This window comes from Misgurnus anguillicaudatus, chromosome 10 (genome assembly GCF_027580225.2).
Source record: "Misgurnus anguillicaudatus chromosome 10, ASM2758022v2, whole genome shotgun sequence".
NCBI classification, from domain to species: Eukaryota; Metazoa; Chordata; class Actinopteri; order Cypriniformes; family Cobitidae; genus Misgurnus; species Misgurnus anguillicaudatus.
Genome location: NC_073346.2, coordinates 37,727,125 through 37,746,585, shown reverse-complemented (window position 1 = coordinate 37,746,585; position 19,461 = coordinate 37,727,125). Strand labels below are relative to the sequence as shown.

Sequence of the window (19,461 nt, the reverse complement as noted above, 5' to 3'; positions counted from 1 at the left end):
CCATGATGCAGATGATTATATTTTAAATGCGACATGCGAGGGATAGTTAGTTTGCCTCAGCTCGCTTGAAATGCATAAAACTGAACAAATACATGAGGATTTGTGTTCGCACTTCGGACAGATGCATGAGCGCGTGCACATGAGAGAGGTACAGTGAGACAGACATGGATGAGAGAGTGCATGTATCTTTGCGCTCACCGTGAACAGAGTGTTGACTAAACTTCCAAACTAACAGCTCTCCGGTCACATAAAAGTCATGTGAGACCTGCTCGGAACTAAGTGCTTAGCGTCGAATTTCTTAATTTTTTCGCTGACGAAAGCAGAGTCGTGGAGAGCCGCTTTGCCATGGTTTCAGTGTTTTGGAGGAGGTCTGAAACGACGGAAGGGGGCGTGTCGCCCAGATTTACTTTCCCGGTCTGCATTTCCCCCAGACATACGTTCGTCTCCCACACAAAAACAAAATTTTATTCAAAATATGTAAAATTCCGCGAAATTCCGCGTTTATACTAGATTCCGTGTTAATTAGCCAATTCCGCGATTCCGTCCGCGATTCCGTGATCACGGAAATTATAGGGCCCTATAAATACACACACATGCATATTTAAGAACTATTTACATATATATATATATATATATATATATATATATATATATATATATATATATATATTTTTTTTTTCTTTCTTAAAATTATGTATGTGTGTGTATTTATATATACATAAAAACGACAACAAAAACTTTATTCTGCAAACGATTAGTTGCAATAAATCGTTATGCAGCCCTAATAAATCGTGTGCTTTTATTTTTGTTTATTTGAAAGTCAAAGCGTTAATTTCTGAATTGCAAACATGCATGCATATATTATTAATCTTCTATCAGAAAATTGTAGGGATGCACCGAATATTCGGCCACCAAAAATTTTCAGAAAGTCTTTCGGCCGAAAACCGAAAATGCTCTTATCGGCCTTTCGATAAACAGATTTTACACATTTTTAATGAATTCTCAGTAAATGTTGTATACAGAAGATTATTTTTTTTTATTTGGCAGTTTTGTGTAAATATGAATTGTTGTAATGTAATATATTATATTGGTCATGCATCTCCTTACATATCAGTGTTGGCTGCAGGGTTCCCACGGGTCCTTGAAATCCTTGAAAGTTTGTGAACCTGGTGAAAAAACTTCAAGGCCCTGGGAAGTTTTTGAAAATATACATACATAGATACAGGTCATTGAAAGTGCTTGAATCTATTTTATGCAAGAGGTTTCTGGAAAATCATATTTCCTGTGTAGTGTAGGATAATATCATAAAAATTCTAGACTTTATAAGCACACATACTTAACTGTTCGCTTTAAAAGTTTATATCTTCTGAATGTTGATTCATACCAAAATGCCTTTTTGCATAGTTGTGTTTGACACATTAAAACATCTCAGTTGTTCCCTGAAAAGGGAACGAGACGCTGCGTCTCTCTTGCCATACTTCCTGCTTCCCTGTAACGCCGTCTTTGGCAATATTTCAGATAGCAATCTCCAGCATCACCCTGTCTTTGTCGTTAAGCCTCACCATTAGTTGAATTTGATATACACATTCAGACGCACTAGCCCCTGGAGGCATCCCCAAAGTGTCACCGCAGTGACGCAGCGCGAGTTCCCTCGAAAGGGAACTGTAACAATTTTGCTCTCACTTGAAATGTGTCCCCACATTTAGTCCTTGAATTTGAGGGTATTGGACCTGGAAAATCCTTGAAAGTTCCTTGAATTTTAAGTTAACTAATAACTAAGGTGTGGGAAACCTGTGGCTGTTAGGGTTAATAGTCCACATTAAGTGTAGAATAAAAGGGGCACACACGTTTTAAATGCGGCAAATTTGTCAGCCGAAGAGTTTTGGTTGGCGAATATCCCTAGTAAGATCTCTTTAAGGCCAATAAATGTCATTGTACATTATGGGATTTGTTTGGTTAGTTCAGTAAAAGTTTCTCTGGCAGGTTTCATGATCTGTTTGTCTCTATCTGCAGGTGGTGTTGAAGATCATTAAGCATTATCAGGAGGAGGGCCAGGGCAGTGAGGTGGTACAGGGTGTTCTGCTTGGATTGGTGGTCGAAGATCGCCTGGAGATCACAAACTGCTTTCCTTTTCCCCAGCACACTGAGGAAGATGTCGAGTTTGATGAAGGTGAGGTGCATCGCAATCTTCTGCCAAGAGTTTCATTCTCTGTGTAGTTTAAGAAATAATTCATCCAAAACGAGTTTTTTGAAGAGTCTTTTTTATAGAGAAGCTCATAATTACCCTATCTGTCAAACTTTAAAAGTTAAAAAGTACCATTAAAAAAGTCCAGCTGACTTGCGTGCTTTATTGAAGGCATTTTTTTAGACAAACTACAATGTGTGTGGGAACATGTTAGATACTTACATTATGTTTGCTATGACTTCAGTGATATAATGTGTCTCATAACCAAATATAATTGGTCACAATTAAATTTATTTTAAGAGCTGTGGCAATATAAAATTGTATGACTTCAGAAAATGTGTACAAAAATGTCAAAAATATTTTGCTGACTTAAAGTTTTTTAAGTACAATCAGATTGACTTTGTCATAACAGATTTCTATTTTTTAATTTATTTAACTTATTATGATGCAGTAAAAAATATAAAATACTAAATTGAATTGACATGTCAATGAATTTGTTTGTACTTCCACTGTACATGACAAACAATGGCAGATAAACTGGAAGTCATTCTTTTTTTCTTATTTACTCTTTCCCGCCAGCCTTTTAAAAAAAAGTTGCCCGCCAACCTTTTTGTGATTTTCAGAAAATTGTCCTAAAATGTCTTCCAGGAAAATGTTCTTCTATAAATATATAAACATACAAATATATCAAATAAAAGAACAGATCCTCTGCTTTTAAAACAAACCATCAAAAAAAAAAAAAACGGAAAAAAACGTTTATTAATTTGTAGGTTTCTTCAAAAATACACATTTTTGAGCAAAAAGCTGAAATAATTGCATTTTTGTAAAGGAACATGCTGCTGTCACCTCCATGCTGCTTTTTGTTTTGATGATGCATGCAGTGGTGAAACACTGATGGCTGGTGTTGCCAGATTGGGTGTTTTTTCCACTACACATTAAGACCAGTTTACGGTGTGTTTTAGCCGGGTTTTCGCCTGGAAGACCCTATAGAAATCTGGCACCCTATTGAAGGACGTTAAACTGAGAGAGCGTTCACAAACACCAGAATGAACGAGTTCACAGTAACGTTCATCAGGCAGTAATACACTATGTTCAGTTCACGTTCGCCCAAAATATGAACGAGTTCATGAACTATCGTTCAATTAACTCGTTCAGGCACAACACTGACACAAGGGCTGCGTTGAGTTGTGACCATCTTTAAATGTGAAATTTTCTATATAAGCTTTAAAATATGACACATTAAAGATATAACACTTTAAAAAATTTAACTTGATTTCCTATGAAAACACTGTGTGCGAGGTGAAAACTATTGATCCTTTTTTGTTTTGTTTATCTTTATCAGTAACACTTAAAAATAATTGATTACGTAATAGATAATTAATTATTGATATAATATTTATTATTTTTAGTATTGTCTCCCAGGGCTCCAGACTAACTTTTTTCACTAGGAGCACCGTAGGCCCCCAGCTGAAAATTTTAGGGGCACAAACCAGAAAATTTAGGGGCACACGCCGTAAATCAACATGCTATCCAAATATTCACATTTCTACTAATTTCCACTATTACTAATAAATACTTTAATGATAGATGCAGAAAGTACAATGTGCTGTTTTCCAATTCAGTGTCACATCACAAAAAAAGGTACAATTTACTTGTTGCACATGTGCAACTGAATGTAAAATTCAGTGGCACACTCTCAAATTTTGGTGGCAAAATGCCCCTATTTGGTGGCAGTCTGGAGCCCTGTCTCCATATGTGAAGCTCAGAGGCAAAAGTCGCTAAATGCCACCTCCATCCATAATTATATTAACCGAATGCTCTCAGCACGTGTTATATGTTTATCAAATGCGTTCACTTCAAATGGTTAATATATGAAAGCTCTTGGAAAATCTTCTGTTCCTCTTCGGTGTGGTATGACGTTTAAACCGAAAGTTCATTACGACTGCCACAAGAGGGCGAAGTCGAAGACTCTTGTCCGAATGCCGCGTCTTTAGGCGACTTTACAATTAAAATAAAACTTACATATCACATGAGCGCCATATGTATGGTATTTGATTCTTTTTGGAGTTTGTGTGATAAAGAAAAAAATAACAACAGGCCACACAAGGACAGAAATTTCATTTCTGGGTGAACGATTTCTTTAATTATTGATGCTTTTGTGCTACTAATTATTTGCCTCTCAGGACAGAGAACACAGAAAATGTTATTGTTTATTATTTGTTCGGTTGCTTTTTTGGATATGATTTAGGCCGTATAATAACGTTGGAGAAAGCTGGAGAAATACCCTGCAATAATTTCAAGCTCGGAGCAAACCACACTTATTATTTTTTTCGCTTTTCGAACCATAGCATTGCATGGCTTTGTCCAGGGGGAGCTGGGTTATTAGTTTCATGTACTGGTCTGGTCGGGTTGTAATGTAATTAGCTCCTGGTCCTCTATCAGCTCGGTGTCGGGCCTTACCGAGAGGTCGACCTCCATCTTTGGCCCTTTGACTGAGAGGGTGACCTTGTTGTTAGAAGCTGCTTGTTAGTGGAGTTGAACCGTTTGGCTTGGTTGAGCACTAACAAGCTGCAGGTCCTCATGTTTCAGCATCAGAGACCGAAGCGGTGATGTCCAGGGATGAATGAGACACGGTTTTATCTTCTCAGTGAAGAGACAGAGAGTGTCACACCTTAATGCTGTACAGCAGGACCTGTTACATGAGTGTAATGGTACTGTACATCATGCTGTTACCTCAGGGATAGTCTGGCTCTTCTGTAAAAGGCTCTTCTGTATTTAAACTGAAAGGTCTAATGCACGTTTGATATTGAAACACACATCAAATTTCTTTGTTTTAAGCGTACGCATGTTGGACAAACCAGCTGTGTTATGTCAATATTTTAGCAAGACAAATAAATGCATTATCATTACTTTCATCTTTAAATTTTTTCTGTCAGCTTGACATCCTCGCTGCTACTACAGATTGGTATCATTACGTTTTAAAGGCCACCTATTTCATTGCTAAAAAACAATGTTTTTTGTGTATTTGGTATAATACAATGTGTTTGTGTGGTTTATGGATAAAACACATTATTTTCCACACATCGTGCATTTTTGTAGCTCCAGATTTCCCTCTCTTCCTGAATCACACTGATTTTGTACAAAACTCATCGATTTGAAAAGCTGTGATTGGCCTAAATACCTCTGACATCTGCCGGAAATGTGACGCTCCTTACCATGTTTGAAAGATTTGCTCGCAATGCTAACAGGAGTTAACTTACAGGCTGTGGTACAGATGCAGAGAAATTATGAAAATGTCGCTCTTGTCCACGTCAACAGTCCCAGGAAGTAAACTATTGCCTACAATCTGTGTGTTTGTTGTAGTCCAAGAAACAAGATTTGCGCTGGAAACGATATCTCGCGTCATTGTTTACCTTTTTACATTTCACAAATTGTTAATATGTTCTAATACACACAAACACACCAAAGGAAATGTAAAATTGTGAATCGGACGATAGGTGCTCTTTAATTTTTTTGTAACTTCTGTATCGACCTGCATAAGGGGCTTGTTATAGTTGTGCATAGGTCCTACAGCGTAGCCTCAATGCCATAGGCATTGCAGACCACTAGTTGGCAGTATCCACGCGTGTAACCCACAGTAGCAGTATTGATTAATCGTGATTAATCTATAGCAGAATAAAAGTTTTTGTTTACGTCATATATGTCTGTGAACTGTGTATAATAACTGTGTGTAGATAAATGCACACACTTGCATGTATATATTTAAGAAATGTTTACATGTGTATATACTAGGGCGGAGACTTTACACAAAAAATAACGCGTTAAACATTTTAACGAATTTTAATCACACTTATTTTTGCACCGCGGAACATTTCTCATTGGATGAGTTTCGGAGGACCGAATATACTGGAGCACCAACTAGCGTTCATCATGACTTCAGACAACAACAAACCACAGTGAACATGAACGAAGAAGCTGATGAGATCGCTTTGGTTGGGCCGTGGATGGGAATTTTTTTTATAAAAAACGAACGGATGGAAGCGTCGATAAGAGCATGGTTGTGTGTAAGCTATGCAACAAGGAATTTGCATATCACCGCAGCACATCGAGCCTCAAGTATCATCTCAATGCAAAACATATAGCAGCTATTGGATGTTAGCCCGACTCCGAGTACAACGACTTGGTTGAACAAAAATAAACAATATTTTGTTGCTTAAGCTTATGTATTCAGTCATTATTCATGGTATACAAAAAATCCATGTGAAAAAATAACTTCTCAATGTTCTCAGGACAAATATTTATATGTGATTAAAATGTGATTAATTTCAATTAATTAATTACAAAGCCTCTAATTAATTAGATTAATATTTTTAATCGAGTCCCGGCCCTAGTATATACATGTGTACATTTATGTATAATTTATATTATATATAAATATAAATACTTAATATATAAAAATAATTTTTTTTCTTAAAATTATACATGCGTGTGTGCATATTTATATATACATAATTATTATACACAGTTTACACACATATATGATGTAAACAAAAACTTTTATTCTGCTATAGATTAATCACGATTATTCGTTATGCATCCCTAGCAGATATTTTTTACTTGACGGGAGAAGATCTAGTGGACCAATCACAGCACTTGCGGTCTACGTATACGGACGCGTTGTTAAAATTTTGGCGAGATGCGCATCAGGCTACGCATAGCCTACGCATAACCTACGCCGTAGAACCTACGCATGACTATAAATTACACTTAAGTGCTACTGTAAAATAAAGTAGTTTGCCTAGGTAGTAGTCAGCTTGGTGCCTATGTACTAGTCGTAGAATTAAAACTCAGCTCCAGAGGTGCACTTCATTGATAAGGCACGTATTGCTTTGAGACGCAATGTGGCATCTATAACGTGTTGATTAAACGCTTTACATCCTAAAGAACTTTAAACAGCAGTCCAAGATCAAAAATATAAAATATTTAAAAAGTACCATTACACACGCAGCTCCAGGAAATGTCTACAAGCATATTTATATCGCTATATTTTGATTAAAAAAGTAAATCTAATTGTATGTAGTTTGATTATTTTTCTTAGCATAGCACCATTGAAGGTGGTCTGGTGTTGGACTGGACGTCTCACCTGGAATCAGTCAGATATCAGATCGATTATATGAATCTCATCTCGGTACCAGCGTGTAATGAATGAATGCAGACCGCTAACCCTAAACTTAAGTGAAGTTTCCTGGGCTCTCCTGACATCTGCTGATTCACTGAGCTCATATGGGCGGAGGCGAGAGAGATGAGAGGATTCAACGCACAGATGCTACAGGCCGAAAGCTTCAGGTGTGCTGCGCTTATCGATTAAGTGGACCTTACAGAGACAGACACTGGCGACCATGTGCATTGCTCCGAGATTAGACCCACAATGTGGCCGTAAGATAAGCTTATCTATCCCTCCGCTTCCTTCTGCATTAAACCAAACAAACTTTCCATTTCACTTCCCAGTTTCACATGTGGTGCTGTGCAGGTGTTTTACTCATTTATCTTAAACCTGACCGGCTAAAATCGGACTTTCTTTGTGAAAGGTTGGCACTGGGGTTCATGATGTTGTCTTGTCAGCCGAACTCCTCTGATCTACATTAACTTGAGAGGCTTATATCTATTAGAGATGCATACCATTACATGTTTTACAGATGAGGGGAGTTTGTCTGAATGAGGATTAGTGGGTTATAATGGATGTTTGGGTAATTGTGTCGGTATACGGTCATGTGCACCACACACTAAATCAGACAGAAAAAATTTTAAAGCGTTTAACACAGGGCACACTCTTTCACTTCATTGCAACTTTTTTTGAATGCAAAAATGGAGATGTTGCGTTTCTTGCCGGCATGAGATGGGGGGGAAACACCCTGTAAAACAGGGTTGAGTTTACTTAAAAAATTGCCTTACTAGTGGTCACAATAGACTTTGAGCATGCAAATATTTTTCGTATGTTACTGCAAATATATGCTGGGGGACCTTCGTCCATCTTTGCTTTTCATTAGAGAAAGGTCACGCCGGGATGTACTGATGTTTTACTGGTCACATGTCTTCACGTGATACGAATTTGCAGGTCAGAGTTCACCTTGAACTTTGGTACACAGCGAAATGCAAAATATCTTCGTACAAGCTTGCGTTTATAGACTAACGCATTTGCATGCATATTATTCAAAGTCAATGCAACGAAAAGTGTAGTATGGCCGGCCCTATTACTAGCTTTAAGCCCGGAGTATTGTCTGTCTGTTTACGTGTACGCAATATACGTTCACAGTTAAATGCACATCCTTGCAACGTTTATTTGTATAAAGTAAAGTATAGTTTATAGACTTTCGCCGCATGCGCATTGCGACAAAGTGCAGTGGATCTCCTGGGCTAAAAATTCGGCAGTGCGCGTACATTACACGCGCGCACTTCTAATAGCGATAATTGCGTCACCCGCACTGTACGCAGATCCTTGCGTACACGTAAGAAATAAACTATAGTTCGGCTATAAGTCACGCTGCTGTGACGCAATCCGTCTAGGACACAGCTAACATTTAGGTTTACAGTGTGTCAGTTTAATAACTTTTCATAATTTTGTTTGGATTCAGCACTTTTGCTGTTTTGATAAACCTCTACCATCGATTGAGAAACTGAATCTCCAACTCTATTGTGAATCTTAAAGGTAAGTTAATCAGTTAGGAATCACAATCCATCTCCTGTTTGGAGTCTCATGAGACGTGGCCCACCATCATGACCTTGGCGCTGATCCCATCTGGTACTTAAATGGCCTGATTTATTAATGGTCCCTGATGCCACTGAATGTGTCCTGTCCAGGGTTTTAGTAGATTGATCTGCACCCTTCTCAAGACAGAATTAATCAATTCAGAAGATCAACTGCGGACATTCTGGGAATCGTGTCACCTGATGTATGATGTCACATTTTAGGGATCCACTGATGTTTATGTTATACGCGAGGGTCATCGAATGCACCCATATTTGGTACAGGGTTTACACTGTCATATAAAACCGCATGTTGCTATGCTGTTTTGATAAATTGTATATAGTTTAAATAATTTAAAATGGGCATGTTGAAGGATCAGTAGAGATTGAGAATATGAGTGCTTGTGAATCATTTTTGCAGGTTGATTATTTCCCAAAATGAGCATTACTGCTGAACAACAGCGCAACACTTCAAGTTGCACTTTGTACGTCGACAGATTTAAGTGCCATCTGTTAAATTTTGAAAGGTTATGAACTGATGTGCCACAATGGTACCATACTGGGTAATTAAACTACAAATTAAAAACTAGATTTGCATTTGCAGAGGGAAATTGTAGTGTTTGCAAGGCTTTTAATTTATTTATTTTTGAGTTCTTAAAGAGCACCTATTGTCGATTCACGTTTTTAAATTTCCTTTGGTGTGTTTTGCAGGGTTCACACCAGACGCGGTAGTGGCGGCAAGCGCGAGTGATTTACATGTTAAGTCAATGCAAAGACGCGATTAGGGCATCCTGCGGTGTGGATGGCGCGCTCCACATGAATTAAGCGTTGCTGGGGGAATAGCGAGAGTTGAAAAAGCTGAACTTCGTCTGATTTTTCGCACCGCGTTAACCAATCAGGACCTTGCTGTAGTAGTGAAGTGATTACAGGAAGCGAGCGAAGTCTCAGCGGAGTCGCAGAAGCCCCTCCCATGGCGCGAATTTCCGCGAAAATGTCTCAAATGACTAGAATTTCACGCACGGCTTTCACGTGCGACTAAAGCGAGTAAACTCAAATGTTCAAGCGTCCAACTACGCGTGAATAGCGCGTTTTTGTCGCCTCTACCGCGGCTGGTGTAAACGCAGCATTACACCGTTAAACAGTTTTTCCACATTTCTGTGTTCAGGATTATTTGGGCGGGGCTAAAACGGTGGCTCGACAACCTACTGGAGTCATAAAGCATGGCCTCGCCCCAACACAATCGCGAGCATCCATTCAGGTTATATCAGTATTTGAAAGTAGAGAGAGATGCTTCAGCTTTCCTGCGAGTGGGCGTGGTTTCAGAAGACACGCCCCCAGCTTTTGAGAGCAGAGAATCCTGCCAAGTTTTCCCAAATTTTGATAACTTATTTTGCTTTCTTGCCATTATTTAATCATTCACCTTCGGCTGGGTGGTAAATATCACATTTTTCTGTGGTGTGAGAAACTAAGAACACGTATTTAATACCACTTTACATGGACTTTAAGTTCATTCAGCACTGTTTCTCAAACACGCTTTTGCTTTTTTCAACATTGCAGTTGAAAAAAACAATGTGAAGTTGTTGGTTAAACCATAAAAACTCCCACACAGCCCTGCTTGAATGCACCTTTAAACATGACTTTTGTTTAATTATGTACAGATGAGAGAATTTTTATTAACTTGTTAAAAGATAAGTGAGTAAAAACATAAGTGTCAGATAAAGATTTTTTTGTGATGACAATGACATATATATAAAGAATAAAGGGGAGACATTGTTTAATTTTATTCAGGTTTTTATTAATTTTAGAGTTGCATCATTGCTGTTCATTGCGAGCACTATAATCTCTCTCAAATTTACATCATATTTGCATATATGTATGTTAATAATTGTTTGCAGGGAGCTTTTTAACAAAGCCCAGTTGACTCATTAATGTCTGATTTGCTGGAAGTAGGGTTGACATAATCGAACTGAATTACTTTCATTATGAAAATGATTGTTCTGCACTAGATTTCATTCAGCGTGTTTAGCAGCATGAAGAAGGCAACACCTGCTTTAAAAGCATTTTAATTGGATGACTTCCTCATGTTGTCATTGGGAGACGAAGAATCTTTGTTTAGTTAATATTTTCAACTAAATGAAAGTTAAAGGTGCACTTTGTAACTTATAAAATGATCTTTTGACAGAAATGCAATATAATATACATAACTATATTATCAGTGGTGTATAAAGACCTTACACAATAAGGGTGTAAATCAGACAGTTCATTGCGTTACGATACAGCATCGATAATCTCCGCCAACTATGCAATATTTGTCGATACATCAAACATTGATTCGATGCAATTACGATTCGATTAATTTATCGATACTTTAATATTACATGCCTAGTGAAGCAGTTGCATTTTTAATAACTCACGAATGCAACCAAAATATATTAAATGAATGTTTTATTAAACTCTTTAAAGGGGTCATAGCATAAAAATCTGACTTTTTCCATGTTATAAATGGGTTCAACCTAGAAAATGTTAAAAAGATCAACTCAGTAACTTAGTTATGAAAATTTTAACAAGCTATAATAAATTATCTGTGGGGTATTTTGAGCTAAAACTTTACATAAGCCCTCTGGGGACACCAAAGACTTATTTTACATATTACATATAACAAAAAATCTCATATTATGAGCCCTTTAAAAAAGGCACTCTCTATTGACAATAACAAACTAAGATAAAAATACACTTTTTTAATAAAGAAAAATTAATAATGAGGGGAACATGTCACATGAAATAAAGCTTATTATGGCAACAGTCAATGTCTTTTAGTGTTTCATCTGGTACCGTTTTTCCAATCCATTTTCCAAATACAAAATAATTCCATACCCCCGATTTGCGTCCGATAGCAGTCAACGTCTCTTTCGCTGTGATTTCCCTGCTAAAACTGCTTTGTCTGTTGCATTGCATTCATTTACTGACACTAGTACAATAAAATAAACAAAAATGGCGGAAATGCGTAGATGGACGTTATGTCTATGGGAATGAGGACACAGAGATTGACAAAATAAAGGTACCTCATATCGATATTTGATGTGTGGCATATTATTGTATTGTTAGAAAACGTTTAATTGATCAATATCGATATATTACTTAATGAACTGTACTGTTTTTATTACCTTATAATGAGCCAAAGCGTTGCGTCGTGTCTAGGAGAACTCGGGGGTATCGTACATCGGACTTGCACATTAAATATGCAATTTGTATAATCCGCGCTGCTAGATGGCGCCAGATCAAATCAATAACAATGACGTAGATTAACGAGAAATCATCTTACACATGAGGTAAAGTGATCAAGTTTTATAAATGTTGTGTTTGATGACATAATTTTTTTTTTCATTATGTAAGGTTTCATGTTGTTCAAAACGCAATTGTTAGTCATAGATGTTACAGTATTAGTCCAATACGATGGTTTGTTAACATAGCAAAGAATTAAGTGTTCAGATGAACAAACTTACCATAAAAAAGCGAGTGGCCCGACATACGCTATTACTTCCGCATTTGTCCACGACACTGTCGTCATGTGTTTTTACGTCAGTAAAGGCGGTAACAAAGGGTAACGTAGATATTAACGTCATTAACAGGCGACTGCACTGCCCCGTGTCACTGTTTAGGGCAGCCATTTTCTCATAATTTACAAGTAGTTGAAAACATTATAGATATTGTTAGTAATAAGCTGGACAAAATATATAACACCGGACTAGTGGTTTTTGAATATTGCACTGCAAATATCTTACAAATTGTACCTTTAAATAGCGCAAGCTTAGTCAGATAGCATCTACTTCAAAATATATGTTAGCAGCCAATGTTAATTGCTAACGATTTGGGACAAATATGATGTTATTTAATGTTAAACTATGTGAATGGTGCTCTATACCGTAACAGGGATTTGAGCAGCGTCCAGAATCACAGCGGACAGCCGCCGTTAGGCACGTCAGGTTTGCGTACATTAATAGAAAATAATTTGTTCTGTTTTTGGATTCATGATGCTACGCAGCGCTTCTCATCTGGTGTGCGACCCTCTTCAGGCGATGACATGTTTGTCTTGTGGCGGCTACTATATGCGTTTTGAAATTGAGGGGTGAGCTGTTGGTTGCAATTCGCAATCTCACCACTAGATGCCGCTAAAATTTGCACACCACCTTTAATGAGTTCTTACTATATTCTAGCCAAATAATTATTTTTAATAATGATAATTGTAAATCATTCATCTAGTCTTTTGGTTGGTTGTTGTTTTGGCAAACCTATTTGAATTTCGCTTCTCTGGAGTGCCAAGCAGTTAGCTGCCATAAGGCAATACTGCATAAATAGTTTGCGTCTCCCTCGAGGGTTTCCCCTTAACTGACTGCCTGAAATATGAAGTTGCACTTGTATGCGGTATGGGTTAGAGTTATCAGGTCTTGTTTGGTAATAATCGTGTGCTCAAGTTACGTACTTAAGTGTGCAAGAAAGGTTTATCACTGCAGGATACGCACATAAATAACTTCATACCCTCAGTCTAATGTTAATGAATCTGTAATTTGCATAAAACGCACTCAGACTGTGTTTACACGGGGGATCTCTCCTGTTCAACTATTCAGCTCTCTATGTTATCTCATCTAGATCACGCACGGCAAAATCGTACCTTTCTTCCATATTTTATAAAGTTATAAAGTATATGCATGTACATCTATGTTTGTGGGATGTCTATAAAAGTGCGAACTCCATATGTGACCCTGTCTTTGAAAATCTTTGGTTTTCTGCATAAAATCATCCTACATAATGTAAATCATTTTCTATATTGACTAAGTAAGATCATGTCAAAGATTGAAATCAATGAATGCTTCTAAAATTATATCATGAGACTTTAACCTGCATGGATTTCACATACGAGTCATATGTGTGTACCCATAAAGTAAATTATACACTACGTTTGCTATGTCTCATATGTAGTCCAGGTCTGTCTGTAGCAGATAGCAGCAGAACCTGATGCTTATATGGCTTATGTTTATAAAATCCCTCATTTGTGCCCATCGTAATTGCGGCATCTGACAACAAGTAAAGGCGAGAATCTCTCATTCACATCGCACCGCCTGAGAAAGCCCGCGGCTCAAAGCAGGAAGCGCTCGCGCCCTTATTATTCTGATATTGCACCCCTATAAGTCCTATTGAATTTTCGTGTTGCTGCACTTGAAATCCTACAGGTAATTAGATGCCCACCGTAGGGGATCTTGATACAGAACAAGTGCAAAATATGAAATCATACACCATTTGCAAATGCACACGGGCACGGCGTTCGGAGAGCGAATACGTCTCCTTCTGTTTTCATTCTCAGCCAGCCAAAAAAGTGGGAGACGAGATTGCGTAAAATGCGTAGGGAGGGTCGTCTCGACATGCACCCCGCACACGTGTCCTCCCAGCTGTCTACGAGACAGATGCATTTGTGGCCGCAAGTAAACAGCATATCGAGCTCCCGCGTCTCATCCGGCGTCAGAGAGGCGCGCTCACTAATTTTCTACTCGCTAGCAGCTGCATAATAGGATCTGAGGCTTCGCTTTGTGCTGCGTTCCATCGGGCATCGAAGATTAGCTGCAATTAATCTTAGTTAAGAGAGCCCAGCGTGCGCCTGACACCCATCTACGGCACAGGGACACGGCGGTACGCCGCTGCGCAAAAAAATAAATAAACATCAGGCTGCTTTAACACAGTCAATATCTCGTGTTCTAATGGGACGAGAGGCGACCCAAGCAGCCCTTAGTTTGACAAACGCATCCCATCACTCAAGCTGTTGTTTTGCCCCCTCCTCCTTTTGTTCCTCGTATGCTTCTCTGGTCCCACGAGCTTCTGTTTACAGTCTTCAGGGCCTGGCCTTTCACCAAGTCTTCGTAATATCTTCTCAACACCGTTATATCTCAAATGGTCCTCCTGGACCCACAATCCCTCCTCCCATTCCCTGTTTTTAACTATTTTGGTCGTAGAAAAAACGTTACAATAAAGTTGTATTTGGAAACATTAGTAAATGCATTTGTTGGCAATAAGCAATGTAGTTTTAGCATTTATTAATCTTTATTTAAAGGGATAGTTCAGACAAAAATCAAAATTACCCCTCATGCCTATCTGAGTTACATATGTTCATCCTTTTTTATACGAACAAACATTCAGATGTTTTAAAAAATGTCCTAGCTCTTCCAATCTTAATAAGAGATAAATATAGGGTCCAAAGAATGTGCATCCATCTTTCGTAAAAGTAATCCACACGGCTCCAGGGGGATAAATAAAGGTTTTCTGAGGGTAATCAATGCAATTTTGTTAGAGAAATATCTATATTTAAAACTTTACAAACGAAAATAACTAGCTTGCAAAAACTCGGCGATCTTAAGGGGTGTGTACACTAACGCACTTAAACGCAGCTGAAAATGGCAGGCGGATGCCCACTGTAGGCGTCTGCCAGCTTTTTTCAACTGAGCACTCTGGTTGCTGTGATACTTCTGCTTTTTTTGTCGTTGAAATGAATCGGTGGTTGGTTGTTATGATATGTGTCCTGCTCCTCCTCCACTGTGATTGGATGGCTCAGCGCTGTGCACGCCCCCTCAGACTCTTCTGCGTTCAGGAGAGAGAATCAGCGTAGTGTACACACTTTTCGTGGTGATGTATGACCATAGATCGTAAAAAATATGGACGTAGTGTCCGTGACGTCACCCATTGGTTTGTGAAGATCGTTTTTGAAGCTTAAAGTAGGCGTTGCCTGCCGTCGCCATCTTGGCCTAAGGTGGCTGGTTACTGAAACAATGCACGCCTAGCTCGACGGTGGTGACAGCATTGGCCGTTAACCCCTCACTCAAGTGGCCACGCCCTTAATTATGCAGAAGTTTAAGGCTTAATATAATTTAAACTAATGAGTTACAAAAAAAATCACCCCCTCACAGTTGTCATGAAGTGCAAAATTAGCTATACAGACTAAAAAGACTTTTTGTACCAGACTGTAAACATATTATTTTCTACTGTAAAGTTGGGCATTTTTAACATGGTGGTCTATGGGAAGTGACTCCCTTTTGGAGCCTCAAGCAGCCAGTCGATGAATTGCAGTTTAAGTCACTTCCGTATTGGCTTCATCAGAGGGATCGGAAGGTTGCCCCTCGCATATGACGACGGCACAGATCAGAGAGAAAAAAATATTAGCATTTGTCATATGTCACTAATAAAAGTACGTACTAGGGTTGTGCCGATAGACGATAGTATCGTGTATCGACGATCTGCAGACATATCGCCAATGGCAGGCTTTCATGGCGATAGTCAAGACGATAGTTGGTGAATGGTTATTATTATTATTATTATCATCATAGTTTTATATTAACACCGACAATGCAGTTTTATATTACCACTGACAATGCATGCTTTTCCTCACATGAGGGTTTGTGGGCTTCACTTTACGTGGAGAGCTTGTAAAGAGAGAATTCCTTCTTGCACGTACCTGCACTTAATGCGCGCGTCTTGGTCTCCTTCTACCACTAAATCCAGCGCGCCGCGTCATGAGCAGCTGCGCTTCTCTCTGTCTCACATGCACGCGCTCTCGCGTCTGTCCGCAGTCTAAACATAAACTAAAGTAGTAATCCTTATTTGTTCAGTTTAATGCGTTTCATGCGAGCTGATGCATGCAAACTTTACTTTTTGTTTAAAATATGACCCGCTGCATATTAGCGCCTCTCTCTCGCGTACATGCAGAGCTGCGCTCTGTCCGAAGTCAGATCACTAGGTATTAATCCTGTTTATGATATGCATTTGATGAGTTGTAGCAACACGTCCCTCGTGTTTAATATATGATTGTGTTTAAAATATGATTGCATTCCGCTGGAACACGTGTAGTCTTCTGCAACAGCACTAAATAAATGCATTGAATAGTTTGTATGTGCGCGCACGTGTGTGTGCGTGCGCAGATGCATGTTTTTACAGATACTAAGTAATCATGATAGGGTTTTAATGACGCGCTCGCTTTAATGGCATCAGTTTTAAGGTTGCGGTCATGACGGTGTCACGGTCTTGTTTTTTTTGTCCACCCATCAAGTGACTTGTTATAATGAGTAAAAATTAACAAATAAAAAAATGAGTAAACTACTGCCCCGCCCCCCGATAATATCGTGTATCGCCGATCTCACAGGCTGACGATAGGACGATCTGAAAATAGGGCATATCGCCCAACACTAGTACGTACACTACGTTGATACTCTCTTCTGTATGCAGAGAAGTCTAAGATAGCGGCGTTATTCATTTGTAAAGTTTTAAGTATGGTTTTATTTTACAAAATCACATCGATTACCATCAGAACGCCTTTATTTAACCCTCTGGAGCCATTTTTATTTACTTTTGTAAAGGATGGATGCACATTCTTTGGACTTGAAGGAGGCAGACCCCATATTCATCCATTGCAAAGATTGGAAGCGCTATGACATTTTTGAAAATATCTGAATATGTGTTTGTATAAAAAAGGATGGATATACGTAACTCAGATGGCTTGAGGGTGAGTACCTCATGGGTTAATTTTCATTTTTGGCCGAACTATCGCTTTAATGTCAATACAGTTGTTCATGTTAGTTCATTGTGCATTAACTCATGTTAACATCTTTTGGTTTAAAAGATGTCAGGGCTCAACATAAAGGACTGCCCGGTGGCCCGGAGCCAGTGTGAGAGCCATTCGGGCCAGTAAACAGTATTGTCACTTGCCCGATCGGGCCAGTGCTTCTCCCTCTATCACTAAAATATATTTTCTGCCTGTGGCCATTTGTCTGTAATATGTATTTTTTATGTAATGTAACCATCAAAACACATTTTAAGTGTTGCGAATGTTAACTTCTCTATTGGTTTGTCTATCATCTCTATTGAATGTCCGTCAACTTGTAGAGCAAAAATTTAAGACGGCGACGACCTTTAATTATGGGGCCAAACGAAAACATAATTATTAAACATCATTGGACGCAGACATTAACTTGGGTAAAACACGATGAAAGAAACAATGTGATGTTTTGTACCGTTTGCCGTCAGTTTAAAGAGGGGGTTCAATTATTAACACAGTTATAGAGTTGTCAGGCAAAGTGTCAAAAAAGCAGTTGGACGTGTTACAGAGTATTTTTTGTGCCGAATGCACTTCGCCAGGGTTCGTACAAGTTTCGGAACGTTTTTTTCGATTACAGTTCCAGCTGACATTTCAGGACTTTTCTATACGTATCACTTCTTTATATGGGCACTTCCCCCAGAAAACCCTGCCCACCCGTCAATCAGCGGGAGACGCTAGAACTTACAAACATTCACATCACGCGACAGCTTTGTTTAATTTCAAAACTCAACAATTGCACGAATGAAGAAGTGTGTTTTTGGATGTAAGGAGAAGAAATCCAGCCTTATGAAAACAATGTATATAGTTTATTATCCGGGGTAGCAGTGGAGTTTTGGGTGTGTGTTTGATGCGCTGGATTTAATTGAAAAGTCCCCACCGGGTCACGAGTTGCATGCAGTAAGTAAGACTTCTGTCTTATGTTGTAAATATGCGCATGCATATTATATAAATGACATGAACATGTAGTGAATCATAAGTTAAACAGTGTTGTATAGTGTTGCATGACTCGTACTCGCTCCTCCCGCGGTAGTAACTCCTCCATTTTTATTTTTTCATACGTTATCGGAAAGAAGCGGTAAAGCTAATCTTTCTTTTATAAATCTGATTAAACTAAAGACTCTTCGGAGATATAAAGGATGTAATAATACTCTATAGGTACTCCAGATTAACATTAGAAATGCAGAATCAGCATGTGTTACGTGAGCTTTAAGGGTAAAGCAAAAGTCGGGAGCCTTTTTCGTTGGAACAAGCAAATGCCATAAAAAAAACGACAGCACATAGCTTGCATGGAGTCAAAAGGGTTGCTGATAACTCTTTATCTGGTTCACTGAACTTAATGGCAAAACGTATAAATGAAGAGAATTTTAAGCGCATTGAAAGACATATCACAGCATATTAATAACACTGTGATGATGAATAAAATGTATATTTATACTTTATTACTTTGCTATTACTATTACGTTTTCAAATTATTATTTTAAATATGTGAGACTGAAATAAATCTTTTTTGGTGGGGGCCAGTGAAAATTTTGGCAGGGCAAGTAAAACCCTGAACCACTGGCCTGAATGTATTAGTAAATTCTAAAATTAACATGAACTAAGATGAATAAATGCTGTAGAACGTTGTTCTTGTTGCTATTCAGTATTTTAACAATATTAAATGTATAGTTAATAGTTAAAGAACTTCAATGTTTAAAGGGGCCATGGCATGAAAATCTGACTTTTTCCATGTTTAAGTGCTATAATTGGGTCCCCAGTGCTTCTATCAACCTAGAAAATGTGAAAAAAATCAACCCAGTAACTTAGTTTTGATAAACCATTCTCTACAAGCACATAAAAAATAGGTAGTTGAAATTTGGTTCTCCTTGTGATGTCATAAGGAGCTCTTATTATAATAATA

The 19,461-nt window shown here is 38.4% G+C and overlaps 1 protein-coding gene across 1 annotated transcript in view; it reads left to right on the top strand.

The window, feature by feature from the left end:
- eif3ha (eukaryotic translation initiation factor 3, subunit H, a) overlaps positions 1–19,461 on the top strand; it is a 95,130-nt gene that overhangs the window by 12,939 nt on the left and 62,730 nt on the right. The window contains exon 2 of the mRNA XM_055211342.2: positions 2,014–2,170. Within this exon, the coding sequence (XP_055067317.2) occupies positions 2,014–2,170 (157 nt within the window). The remainder of the gene's footprint in view (positions 1–2,013; positions 2,171–19,461) is intronic.